Here is a 14,624-nt window from a genome sequence, read left to right on the forward strand (position 1 = left end):
AAAATTTGACTTGACTTGACTATTTTTAAGACTATTCTCTTGCTTGTTTTTGGCGTACGCACATTATTACTTTTTTTATAATTCAACTTAGAAAAAAGGCAGTTGAAAAATGTCACTAAAATGCTTTTTGAATACAGTCCCTGAACTTAAAATGCAGGCGAAACTACACAGTGTTAAATGCCACAACAACTGTGTACCCCAAAAGGACTATTTCATAGAAGAAAATGAAATTACGAAAGTTTTTTTCCTGCTCATTTAAAAGAGGTTTCTTATAGTATTGTCTCGTCTGTTCTCCAAAGGTACAATTGAGGTAATGTCCTAGATGTATTGTTATTGTTGTTTTGACCGCTCGAGTCTTTGTAAAAATTCTATATTGGCTATAATTTGGCATCAATAATATCTCGATCCCATAGATTGTTCAATGAATAAATTCTTGTTAATTACAAGCAGTATGGACATTTTGTAATGTTTATACGAAGTTTTCTGTGTATTTCAGTCCCGGAACGGAGTTGCAATAGTTAGGTAAGCTTGAACATAATGAATGGGGTTGATGTAAAATTGTTAAACCAAAATCTAATGAGAATTTTGTAAAATCTTTAAACACAATTTTTATAAAAATCTGTAAAATCATAAAATCAGATTTTTCAGATCTCATAAGCTATACAATTTTGTTTCCAACATATTCATTTACTCTTGCAAAAAAACATCTGTGTAGCATAGATACTTTAAATAAAAAGAACACAAGTACTGTGTAATTGATATAAAATTAATAACAACTCGTTGTAGAAATTCTATTATTGAATATTAAGCATGATATTTTCAGGCCGCCTGGTCACCATGCAGAATGTGGAACACCCATGGGCTTCTGTATGTTCAACACTGTTGCAATAGCAGCAAAATATGCCCAGAAACAACATGGGATTAAGAGGTAGGACCCTCCCTTTGGTTGTTTAATATTTTGTCTACCATTTAAAGGCCCCCACACAATCAGTCTGAGTGTGAAACTCCCATTGGTTCATCACTGTCGCTTTAGTAGCAAAAGACGCCCAGAAACAATATGGGGTCAAGAGGCAGGACATCTCCATGGGGTAGTTTAGTATTTTGTTAGACATTGAGGCCCACACACCATCATGCTAAGAGAAACACCCATTAGTTTGTCACTGTTGCAAAAGCGCAGAATTACACCAAGAAACAACATGGTGTCAAGAGGTTAGACCCTCACTGAAGTTGTTTAGTATTTTGTCTACCATTAATGCCCCCAAACCATCATTTGGAATATTGAACACCTACTGTTGCTATTGTAGCAATATATGAACAGAATCAACATAGTTTCAAGAAGTAAGACCCGCTCTAGAGTTATGGATGAATTTGTATATTGAATATATTTGTGATAAACAGGTCATTATAAACATCGATTGACATTGATTTAAAACATATTCTTTTGCAGAGTTTTAATTCTTGACTGGGACGTTCACCATGGTAACGGTACACAGCACATGTTCTATGAAGATCCCAGGTCAGAAACTCAATAGTTTTTACATTTTAACACTCTGTAAGTACTTAGCTAAAGTTTCTTATTCTTTGTTTATGATTCCCCGATTGCTCAACGATAGAGCATTTGCTTTGGGTGCAGATGTTTTAGGGGTTCAAACCCGGCGTCAAACCAAGTATGTTAAAATATGGTACCAGTAGCTTCATGGCCTAGTGCTCGGCATTAAAAGGAAATTTCTGTGAAAATGGTGTATTCAGTACTGGTTCAACCAAGGAAAGTGGCATCTGGTGTATCTGCGCTTTACACTGATTATGTAAAAGAACCAAGAGGTATGTTTGCAGAGAGCTAGAATATCGCACTCCAACCTCTTGTTTCTCGAAATTCCGGGGTATTTTCCTCCCCGCCGGGGGATATGGGGTGTACGCTTGTATCTCATTCTGTTTCTTCAAGTCTTCAATGTCTGGATTTTACTGCAAAGTACAGTCCCTTCTATCTGATGTCACTAGCGGCATTTTAAGAACACAAGTTAAGTGGTGATGGCATCACAGTGTAGTCAAATTCTATTTCGCTGTAATATAGAAAGAATGAATTTTTAATTTAGCAAAGTGCAGTGTTACAAGATCATTACTTGGTTTCAGTATCTTGTACATATCCTTACACCGATATGATGGGGGCTTCTTCTTCCCTGGGTCTCAAGATGGCGACTTTACCAGAGTGGGCAAGGGGGCGGGGCTAGGATATAACGTGAACATACCCTGGCACTATGTGAGTATAACCACTCCCTAACAGGCCAGTTTCTTGATTTCTGAATGTAACTATACCAGTAGTGGGCAAGGAATGGGGCCAGGCTAAGTCAACATTTCCTGGTTCCCCCAACATGCCAGTCACTATGTGATGACCACTGGCTGGTCGTTTCTAGCTAGTCTATTGTATAGAAAATTGATGATTTATGGCTAAAAGCATACATGTGATAATTTCTTGGGTCGATTCCGGGACACTCGTCGTAATGTCAACGCACACTAGGGGGTCCCATTTTTTTTTAATGGGGAACGTCTGTGGTGCATTCTAGAGCATATCTGGGGCTATTTTAGTATTAAAATGTACCTACTTTGACTGCCAAGACGTATTTTTAGCTCCACTGGCCGAAGGACATGGAGCTTATGTCGTCACAGATTGTCCGTCGTGAGTGCGTGCGTGCGTGCGTGCGTGCGTGCGTGCGTGCGTGCGTAAACTTTTACTTTAAACGACATCTCCTCTGAAACTGATAAGCGGATTTTGACAAAACTTCACAGGAATGTTCCTTTGGTGGTCCTTAACCAAAATTGCTCAAATGGTTCCGGTCCATTGCACAATATGGCCGCCAGAGCTAAAAATAGCAAAATCTTTAAACGACATCTCCTCTGAAACGGTTCGGCAGATTTTGATGAAACTTAACAGAAATGTTCCTTGGATGGTCTTTTATCAAATTTGCTTCAATGGTTTCGGTCCACTGCACAAGATGGCCCCCAGAGGTAAAAATAGAAAAACCTTTAAACGACTTCTCCTCAGAAACCGATGATCGTATTGCAATGAAACTTGACAGAAATGTTACTTGGGTAGTCCTTAACCAAAATAGCCCAAACAGTTCTGGTCTGCTGCACAACATGGGCACCAGAGCTAAGAATAGAAAAAAACGTTAAACTACATCTTCTCAGAAACCGATTATCAGATTTTGATGAAACTTTACATAAATGTTCATCGGGATGCCCTTTAACCAAAATTGCCCAAATGGTTCCGGTCCGCTGCACAACATGGCTGCGAGAGTTAAAAATAGAAAAACCTTTAAGGAATTCTCGTCCGCAGTCTTCACGAAAAACATTTTAACCTACTAGCCAGTTGGACTAGCATAATGGCATATTTTACTAGTCCGAATGACAATCTAGTAGTCCGACTATTTTGCCACATTATAAAACTGTATGCTTGAGGTAAATACCTATTTCAATTGAGCAGCTTGCAGTTTGAGTAAACATTTCTTTATTATGATGCTCATGCAGTGATAGGGAGTGACATCCTTCTGTTGGGAATAGTGCTCCTTGTTTTTCAGAACCTATGGGTACTATGTAAAAACAAAAGGCATCATGCTTGAATATACTGTAATAATATCAACATGGTTAGAAAAGAAATGCCATGCTTTAATAGCTTTGATTACATTTTACTACTGAATTACCTCCCTTTAATAGAAAAAAAAATAATGTCTTAATTTTTCACGTATAGCATCTTTAAATAATTTTTAAACAATAATAAACCAAAGCCATCTTTCCTGCTAGGTATCACATGACATGTGCTGTGTGGGTACACCTGACAACCAGTCTGAAACTGATTTACCACAATTATGATTATATAGCAGTTCTGATAAATCAAAAGTGATAACAAAAAAGAACAATTCCAAGGTTTATTTCTTTGCTTGTTTTGCGATCTTCTGATCCTTTGTACAAAGCAAACGACGTCTCCATTTCCATTTGGAAAACAATGGTTTGTAATTTTTAGCTCGCCTGTCATATGACAAGACAAGATTACATGTTAGTCAATCGTCAGTCCACAAATTGCCTGCGTCACAATTTTGACAGAATCTTTATGAGACTTAATAACAAGGGTCATCTCAACAAAATCTTTGACAAAATGGCCCAAATGGTTCCGTTCCGCTGCACAACATGGCAGCCAGAGCTAAAAATAGGAAAAACCTTCACACCACTTCTCCTCAGAAACCGATGATCAGATTTTGATGAAACTTGACAGAAATGTTCCTTGGGTGGTCATAAACCAAAATTTGTTAAATGGTTCCAGTCCACTGCACACCATGGCTGCCAGAGCTAAAAAATAAAAAAAAACTTTATACGACTTGTCGTCGAAACCGATGACCTTTTTTCGATAAAACTTGACAGAAATGTTTGTTTGGTGCTCCTTTACTCAAATTGCCCAAATCATTTCGGTCCACTGCACAACATGGCAGCCAGAGCTATTAAAGTAAAAATTTTTTTTAAATAACTTCTCAAAAATTGATGATTGTATTTCTATGAAACTTGACGAAAATGTTCGTTAGGTGGTCTTTGCTTGAACCTTTTGGCCAGTGGAGCTCAGGCACTGATGTGCCTCTTGTTTACTTGACATGGTGTTTTTTTTGCGTTTTCTTGACAAAATAAAACCACCAGATATTTTCCCAGGCTTTAAATGAAGTGCTAACCAGGAGGATATGCAGTCTACTTTTGGTTTCATCAAAACAGGAAATAAACAACTATACGGGCACCTGTTTTCCCGCACTTTTGAGAACATGTGTTACACAATATTTATTTTTTCATCACATTTAAAACGTTTGCAATTTATGACACACAATATTTTCCAGACGATCAAGAAGATTTTCCAGTCGATGAGCTTTTTTCCGTTTGGAGATGCATATAATTTCGATAGAGACTTATTCTTAGCCAGGTCTGCATGAGGGAATTCTATTTTTAGCCAAGTTTACATGTACATGTAAATTTAAGTCTAGGATTAAGGGAGACAATTTGCTTTTTGGTTCTGTGAATTTGTATACGAACCCTCCCCAACTCCTTTAGCACAACAATAGGCCAATAGATCGGGTGATTGACGATGACCTCGACGACCCACGTACCAATTAACAGATTAGTGTCAACATGTCCTGTGTTTTACGACCAGTGTCCCGGACAGGCAAAATAGCTGACTTACATTGGTAAAATTAAGATAATCGATTAAGAGATTTTTTTCGTTTTTTTTTATGACTTTCCGGGACAAACATGCACACTCCGTGACTCCGTGACAGAGATACGATTTCCGGGATAATCCCGGACGTCCGGGACGTTATTACATGTATGCTAAAAGTGTTACTATCGTTTTAAGAAAAATGAGCTTATCGGCATACAACATGAATTTTTTAAATGTAAATATGAAAAAATGTGATCTTATTTTTTGTCAGCAGTCTTATATCACTGGTTTCCAGACATTGATGCAAAAATTGGCTCATTCCAAGACAAAAAAATAAGAAAGTTGTCGAAACCGTCAATCTGTGAGAGTGCAGCTTTAATAATGTAATGTGTATGTTTAGCAAGATCAATTACTCTGGCTAAAGTATTCTTGAAATTTTCCTCATGTTCAATGGAAAAAAATAATCCTGACACATGTTGCTGTCTGAATTGGCATTTTACAATGGTATACAGATTGAAGTGAAGATAACTTAGCAGCTGTGCTTAACAGAGGTGGAAAAATATCGCCACATCTTATAAATGATTGTATTGTATGAGAGCTCTTTCTCGAATCAATATTTTCTGTGTTGGTAAAGCTTTAAGAAGAGTTAAAAGTTGTAGTTATCAGTTCAGACGTCACTTATTTGATTAAACCAGCAAAAGTTTCAATATAATTTGTAATGCATTTATAGTATTAAAATGAAAAAAGATTTTTCCAAAAAAAAAAAAAATCATATACACATTGATAAAATTGCTGCTTTGTTATTATTGAAATGATATGGAAATTTGAAACATAATACAGTCAATTGTAACCATGCCCCCCCCCACCCCCGGGGTCCGGGATATACCGAATATAGCGGGGGAAATGGGCCATGTTTTTACCTTCATAGTGGTCCGCAGTGCCGAGTGAATGCGGTGGTTTTGTTTTCGAGCTGGAAACGGCCTTACCTAGGATGTCCCTGGGGTGCGGGGCCATTTGGCGGGGATTTCACCATAAGTTTCTCTTCGCAGGCCGGGGATTTTACCCTTGGATTGGCTGACCTGAAAGTCAAAGTCCCCGCTATTTCCCGGACCTGGGGGGGGGGGGGGGGTGGGGGAGGGGGCGTAGTTGCAATTGACGGTGCATAACTTAACACAAGGTTTCTTGTTTCAGGGCGGCAAAGGGGACAACGAGTATTTGGCTGCATTTCAGCAGATTGTTATGCCGATAGCATATGAGGTACAGTTTATAAAAAGGAAGCATAAGCACGCATTTTAATATCTTATAGGTATTAATTTAAGGTACTCTTCGTATAACTAGGGGTTCTAACAGCTGATAAATGTAAATCCTGAAAAATAGCCAGGGGTCTGTTTGAGTATAAGGGATTCACACCCAAGGCTGGGTTAAGGTGCTAAAATAGACCCATTTAAAAATGTTTCCAAAGACATTTATATTCATTTCAAGGTACTTCATACTGTTTATGATGCAAATGTTTGAGCAAAAAACAATCTTTACAAATGTACAGAAGTTTGAAGTCAAAAGTTTTCAATCCAGATTTCATGATTAATGCTGAATTTTAGAACACCTGTATGTATGTATGTTCTAGTGATGTCATTGGGCAGTTAACCATCATGTTATAAATTTTGACGCCTGGTGAACCCATATTAATTTGGTTTTATTTAACCAATTTACAGTGTTCTCAATAAGAACCGGTTGCCGGCCAAAATGGACGGTTCAAATGGCAACTGGGCTGGTTCGAATCTGGAAAAACAAATGAATTTTAATTAGAATAAGTAGAAGCTGTTTGGTTACTTTACTATTTGAGACGGTTCAACCAAAACGTATTGAGAACCCTGCCAAATGACCACTCTCAAACATGCCAGTTTATCTCGCCATTCCAGAGTTGGCAATGGGGCGGTACTAGGTAATAATGTTGACATACTCTGGCATAACGCGAGTAGTAGGACTGGTGTTCCTGATGAATAATGTGTTACATTCTTGTGTTTTCAGTTTGCCCCGGATCTGGTGCTGGTATCAGCTGGGTTTGATGCTGCTATCGGAGACCCTCTGGTAAGAACTCAATTCAAACATCGAAAAGTGAAAATGAAGACAATGGTTATCGTACATGCCATACTTTTGTAATATTTCCCAGGTGATTTTGTTAAGAAAACAAGGGGATTTTGTTAAGAAAACAAGGGGATTTTGTTAAGAAAACAAGGGGATTTTGACTTTTGCCCAAGGTGTTTTAATAATGTGTTAATATCTAATTATGAGATTCTCATATATGCCATATTTTTGTTATGCTTCCAGGAGATTTTAACCAATAATTGCATACATGCCATATCCCCCAGCGGGGGGGAAAAATCCCCCGGAATTTCGACCTATCCCCCCCCCCAGGGGATCCATATCCCCTGGAATTTAAAAAAAAATCAAAAAAAAAATCAAGACTTGCTTAAGGTTTCCAGTGGGAAGCATCAATAATATTATGAGTGTGAAATTCCATGAAGGACCATGATGACTTAGTCCAAAAATTATTGTAATTTGAGTGTATTTCTGTATTTATTGTTATATTATAAATGCAGATATTGCGCAAATTTTCACCGCGTAAAAATCCCCTGGTGTAATATCAAAATCCCATGGAATTCAGACCGAAATCCCCTGGGAAGCCTCTCAGAAATATGGCATGTATGTAGTTGCTCTGGCTCTGGCATTTCTTTTTTTGCATGTTCTACTTTTAAAAGTGTTTAATTTAAACTAGCACTTCTGAGGAGTACTGTATCAATGGAAAATACAAATTGTAAGAAAATATATTGTACAAAGCAATCTTGTCTTAATTTTTTTCCTAATCACACACAAACTCCAAAAAACAACAACAAGAGATGGATCGAAATTCCGGGAGATTTGTGCCCCCATCCCCAACCCACCCCCATTGGGGGATTTGGCATGTACTAAGATACTTACAATGCTGGGATGGGAGTTTATTATTTTCTTAGCAATCAAATAAGTAAACTTTCCAGTTTAAAGTGCAAGTAGATGTAAATGTATTTGCCAGCTAACAGTTATGAACTTGTGTTCCTGTGTTTCAGGGTGGCTGCCTGATAACGCCAGCAGGATATGGTCACATGACCCACATGTTGAGCGGGCTGGCTGGTGGGCGTGTCATACTGGTGTTAGAAGTGAGGCTGTCTTTTCGTGTTTCTCTCTGACTTATGCTTGGTTTGAACAATAGCTTGGCTAAATTGCTTGGTTTGAACAATAGCTTGGCCAAATTGCTTGGTTTGAACAATAGCTTGGCCAAATTGCATCCAAACTTGACAGGAATGATTCATGGGTGTTCTTCTCTGAACAGCTTGATCAAATGCAACCAAACTTCAGAGGAATAATTCATAAGCGATCTTCTTTTATGTTGTTCAAAGAATTGTATTCCATGTACATAGACTCCTGTGCTGTTTGGGAAGATTTGTGCAATAGAAGACCTGTTTTATGCTATTCAAATTACCTCCCTGTGTATTAATACGTCCCCTTTTTCAGGGTGGATACAACCTAGTGTCGATTTCAAACTGTATGAGTACATGTACGTCTGTGCTACTTGGGGATTCCGTGCCTCAGTGGACATACAAGGAACCACAGAATGTGTGAGTTCAATTGTAGTTTCATAATTGCATGTGATACATTTTTTATCATTTTAATGTATCCATAAATACATGAATTGCAATAGCAAACATATTTGATTTACATTGCATATACTGTTTACAATTATTAAACTTGAAACGTGTAGGCTGTAATATCAACTGGCCCCAATTTCTTGAAACTTCTTCAGTCCCTTATAATAGGATTAAGCTAAGCTCACTATTTTTGTTTTTCAATAATTAGCATACTATTTAATTCTTTAAGAGATTTTGTACTTAAGATAGGAATTATCTTAATGATAATTACAATAAACCATTATTCAATTATCAAAATTCAATATAAGTATGTATTTTGGCTAATTGAAATAAGCTACTTAAGCCTGTTAAGCTTAGTTTCGAGAAATTGGGGGCCTGAGTTTTTGAACATTTCTCTGATTATTTATCCAAATCCTTGTATATTTAAGCTCCAGCTAACAGTCAGGTACCAGGTGTCGGCCCTCAAAGAAATTCCCTTCTTTGTTATATTTAAATTACTCCTGTATTATAAAGTTCAAGTAAATATATAACAGCTTTAACAGTATTTTCCCACAAATTATGAACACTTTGTCTGTTGATTTAACACCAGAAAACCATATCAAGATAGTTTTGTTATTTTGCTATCATGAATTGTTTACAATCACTTTCTTGAATGTCCATGTGTCACAGTGATGGCCACATCTCTAGGGTCATCTCTGAATCCATCCACCCAAGAAGGAGGTCAAAACCTCAGTCACGTCTTCTTATATGATATAAATAATATGTAAACTTGAAAATGCATGCAATAGTACAAGAATGCCATGTCCACATAATTAAATGCTACTTAAATGGGGTTCTTAAAGGGCTACAATGACCCAGAAGCATTTCGTTGTGGGCCGACACCTCCACTTGTGCTGAAAGTGATTGTGTGAACTGTTTGATGTTGATGCATTCGTTTTGGTCATGCTTACTGCAGCAAGAACTACAAGTGCTTGGTTGTGCGCAAACAGATTTAGCATTGTGGTTTTGCGCCTAAACAAGGTGTTCCCCCTCCCCCCCCTCACAACTAGAAATGGTGAGGTCCCTCCTGTTTTCCATGTCCAGAATAAAAACTTCCTCAGACTGGGAGGGATTTTAAACTTACTGGTCACATGTGTTTGGTTAACAAAGCCGACATCCCCGGTGTTAGACCCATGTCCCTACCTGAAAGTTCAAGGTTACATTTACAGGTTTATCATATTTTTATCTTATTGGAAAGAACATTTCACTAAATTTCTTTGCAAACAATAGTTTAACATGAGGGGTTCTAAAGTGCATGGTTTACTCTGAATGAGGATTCAGAGCTTTTAATCTTAGACTATCGTATGGTTGTAAAGATTGATTTTTGCTCTGTCAAAATTGCATCATAAACAATAGGAAGTACCTTGAAATAAATATAAATGACTTTGGAAACAATTCAAAAAGGGGTCTAAGCCTCTTAACCCTGCTTTGGGAATGAATCTATCATATTCACAGACCCCTAGTTAATTTCTTCGGGATTGACGTTTATCAGCTGTTAGAACCCCTGTGCACAGTGTCACGGCAAGGCAACAAACAGGGGATGCATAGCCGCTCATTAACAAGCTTTTGTTTCCGATTGGCAAGAATTATATATTTCACTAAGTTAATTTGCAAACAGTAGTGTTACATGCTGTGAATGTAATGTTAAAGGGGCACTATGGAATTGATGCAAGAAAATAATGTTTGACTCATTTAACTTTATGAAAATAAAAGAATATGATTTGTGTACAAAAAATATTAGCAATATTTGGCACTTTTTTAACTGGGGAATTTATGGCCATGTAGCTTTTAATTAAAAAAGAACAAACATTATAATTAAAGGCTAATATTCTTTTAACTGTATAGTACACAAGTTTTTGGCACCAACCTATATAGTGCCCCTTTATAATATGTCTTTACGATTTGATTTAATCACTTGTAACTTTTCAGCGCTGTTATGACAATCTGTGACGTGTTAGACACACACAAAAAGTTCTGGAAGTCTCTTAAATTCAGAGGTACAATTTTGTTTACGCAGACCTTAAGAAAACTTCATATGTAAGAATTGATGTTGAAAATGTCATTGGCACTGCATACATTTATATGACTGTTCTGAGTACATTAGTTTGTTAAACAGTTAATAGATAGATACGCCATTTCACTCCTCTTAGATCTATCCATGGCCTCATAGATACACCTTTTTACTCTAAAATTATGTAACGAGGGGATGAACAAGGGGCGGGCTGATGATATGACTTCTCTATGAAGGGATGAAATAAATATAGCGGCACTGTTGTTTTAATTATATTCATTTGAGTATTCCTGTACTTCTCATTGGACGTGTAATGCTGAAATTTGGAAACTGCAGTTGTCGGATATTTTAAATATAGAATAATTCATTGTTGACCATGGCTTTTCGTTGATAATTGCAATACTAATTGCACAAGGGCACATACTTATTTTCACTGGACATTCATGGGAATGTGACAAAATTTCGTGAGCTTCACATGTGGAAATGGTAGTCATTTTAGAAGGAAAATATTTGTATCATAAAATGTATCTATACCATTATTTGAACAGAAGAATTCTTGATCTGTAGCATTCTATGATCAAACAAATTTTATTCAGATCTCAAAAAATCAAGGATGTATTTTGAAAAAAAAACACTCTAAAAGTGTCCGAGAACTACTTACGTACTGGGATATACATATTTTAACATACTTATGGTATTGTTTTTACAGTTGGAATCCCTAAGATAGAGGAAGAAGAGGAAAAAAAGAAATCCAAGAAATCCAAGAAAAAGTGAGAAAATTTCATTGAACAGTTAAAGGCCTAGTTTAAGCCTTCCATAAGTGACCCCCCCCAAAAAAAAAACAACAACCCAACAACTTTTATCAGATCTCCTATCTGAGTATCCTGCTGTGCAGTCTGGGATGGTTTATTATCGAAATGGCCCCTAAATGGAGTTGAGCCAATAAATGAATACACAGGAAATTGGCCCCTACTGTGACACCAGTGCAATTAGCAGGAGATGCACAGCAGGGGTTTATCATGCCAAACATTCCAAAGGGGTATCTGATGTATAATTAAACTTGTCATAAATTTAATGATAACCTAATATTAATGACTGTTGATCCCATATAAGTGGTTTTTTTTCGAGGCATGAATTAATTAAAATAAATTCAATCCTCATTTAGTTCAAGATATTATATAACGAATACTTGAAGTAAAATAAATTCAATCCTCATTTAGTTCAAGATATTATATAGCGAATACTTGAAGTAAAATAAATTCAATCCTCATTTAGTTCAAGATATTATATAACGAATACTTGAAGTAAAATAAATTCAATCCTCATTTAGTTCAAGATATTATATAACGAATACTTGAAGTAAAATACATTCAATCCTCATTTAGGTCAAGATATTATATAACGAATACTTGAAGTAAAATAAATTCAATCCTCATTTAGTTCAAGATATTATATAACGAATACTTGAAGTAAAATAAATTCAATCCTCATTTAGTTCAAGATATTATATAGCGAATACTTGAAGTAAAATAAATTCAATCCTCATTTAGTTCAAGATATTATATAGCGAATACTTGAAGTAAAATAAATTCAATCCTCATTTAGTTCAAGATATTATATAACGAATACTTGAAGTAAAATAAATTCAATCCTCATTTAGTTCAAGATATTATATAACGAATACTTGAAGTAAAATAAATTCAATCCTCATTTAGTTCAAGATATTATATAACGAATACTTGAAGTAAAATAAATTCAATCCTCATTTAGTTCAAGATATTATATAACGAATACTTGAAGTAAAATAAATTCAATCCTCATTTAGTTCAAGATATTATATAACGAATACTTGAAGTAAAATAAATTCAATCCTCATTTAGTTCAAGATATTATATAACGAATACTTGAAGTAAAATAAATTCAATCCTCATTTAGTTCAAGATATTATATAACGAATACTTGAAGTAAAATAAATTCAATCCTCATTTAGTTCAAGATATTATTTAATTAAATAAAAGTAATTCAGTCCACACTGTCAGCTAGTATGTCATAATACATGCATTGTTTTGCTCTTTTCCAGGAAGCCAAGTGCTAGTGATACGTCTGTAGAAGATAGCTTGGTAAACCTTACAGAAAACCTAACAGTTCAAGGTTTGTGTTATGGCACTGTCAGTACTTGACTAGAGCAATTGTCAATAGATTGAGTATACATAATAATTGTATAAAACTGGTTAATTCTTTGGTTCGGTTAAATTTAGCCAAAATGTTTATTGATTGGTCAATATTTACCCAATCAAAATCATTATTAACCAATCAAATATTTTAAATGTGCAAACTAGCCAAAAGATGTAGACAATTTATTAAAGTTTTATACAGCTGGTTGCAGAAGCAGTATCCATAAAGAAACTTTGTGAAAAATATTCAGCTTTGTTGAAAATGTATTGTTTTTTTAAACTAGAAATCTCCTGAATATGGTAACTTATTTAATTTATTAATATGTATTATCAATATTGATGTTTTGTCATTTTTGGTGTACAACAATATTATGTAGTTTTCTTTCAATTACACTTAAGAAAAAATACTATTCCACAACATGAACTTTTCCGACCATCTTGCTTTATGAATATGAAGCCCGACCTGCTAAACATTGTATATCCCGGTACTTCTTGGTGTAACATAGTACACACAGTCACACACTGTAGTATTTCTAGGTTTTTAGAATGCTCATTTTAATGGTCAAGATATTTGGTCACGGCATTGATAGTTCTTAGTAATGTACTACCGGTAATTGTGCTGAAATTTGTATTTAGAATGGATTGAAACAAAGTTTGATATGAACAATGATTTAGGAAGGAATAACATTTCATGACCATACAAAAATGGCCAATTGTATTTATAATGGCCCATTGTATTTATAATGGCTGATTGTATTTATAATGGGAAAAAATCTTTGCAGATGGTGCAAGACCAGCAGTTAAAGACGAGTGTTTCCTTGTTGCAGATAAGCAAGCAGATGTTACTTATGATAGTGGTATTTCATCTGTGACAGACAAGACTCACTTGGCAACAGACGAGATTTCCAAGGTTACAGACGACGGTTCTAAGAATACAGACGACAGTTCTAAGAATACAGACAACAGTTCTAAGAATACAGACGACAGTTCTAAGAATACAGACGACAGTTCTAAGAATGCAGACAACAGTTCTAAGAATACAGACGACAGTTCTAAGAATGCAGACAACAGTTCTAAGAATACAGACGACAGTTCTAAGAATGCAGACAACAGTTCTAAGAATACAGACAACAGTTCTAAGAATACAGATGAGATTTCAGAGGTTACAGGGGAGACTCGTAAAGATCCAGACAATAGTCTACATACAGATGAGGCTGTACAGGGAGCTTGTGGGGGAGCGGAGGGCGGCAATCTAGTCTCCAATACTGATCTTCTCACGCAATTAGGGATGCAGGTATGGTATAGTGTATAAAGAATACAGAGAGATGAGTTTACATAATGCTCTAGTTGGGGAGCAGAGGGCAGCAGTGTGACCTCCGATGCTGATATTCTTAACCAATTAGAATTAGGGAATAGTTCAATATTACTTGGAACATATGATAAATATTCAGACAGAGTCCTCAGAATTTCAAGGCGGGTTTGGTCAGATTGAAGTCTCCAATAATGATCTTCTGAAGCAATTAGGGCTG

The 14,624-nt window shown here is 36.0% G+C and overlaps 1 protein-coding gene across 4 annotated transcripts in view; it reads left to right on the forward strand.

The window, feature by feature from the left end:
- The window catches only part of LOC128217585 (histone deacetylase 6-like), a 46,076-nt gene that overhangs the window by 26,953 nt on the left and 4,499 nt on the right, over positions 1-14,624 (forward strand). For 3 of the 4 annotated variants that reach the window (XM_052924812.1, XM_052924813.1, XM_052924814.1), the window contains 12 exons: positions 497-522; positions 824-928; positions 1,448-1,516; positions 2,131-2,257; positions 6,380-6,445; positions 7,217-7,276; positions 8,293-8,382; positions 8,738-8,841; positions 10,840-10,907; positions 11,631-11,691; positions 13,002-13,072; positions 13,878-14,389. In XM_052924812.1, the coding sequence (XP_052780772.1) occupies positions 497-522; positions 824-928; positions 1,448-1,516; positions 2,131-2,257; positions 6,380-6,445; positions 7,217-7,276; positions 8,293-8,382; positions 8,738-8,841; positions 10,840-10,907; positions 11,631-11,691; positions 13,002-13,072; positions 13,878-14,389 (1,359 nt within the window). The remainder of the gene's footprint in view (positions 1-496; positions 523-823; positions 929-1,447; positions 1,517-2,130; positions 2,258-6,379; positions 6,446-7,216; positions 7,277-8,292; positions 8,383-8,737; positions 8,842-10,839; positions 10,908-11,630; positions 11,692-13,001; positions 13,073-13,877; positions 14,390-14,624) is intronic. The other variant, XM_052924815.1, reaches the window with a different exon arrangement.

Source organism: Mya arenaria, chromosome 14 (genome assembly GCF_026914265.1).
Source record: "Mya arenaria isolate MELC-2E11 chromosome 14, ASM2691426v1".
In the NCBI taxonomy this organism is placed as follows: Eukaryota; Metazoa; Mollusca; class Bivalvia; order Myida; family Myidae; genus Mya; species Mya arenaria.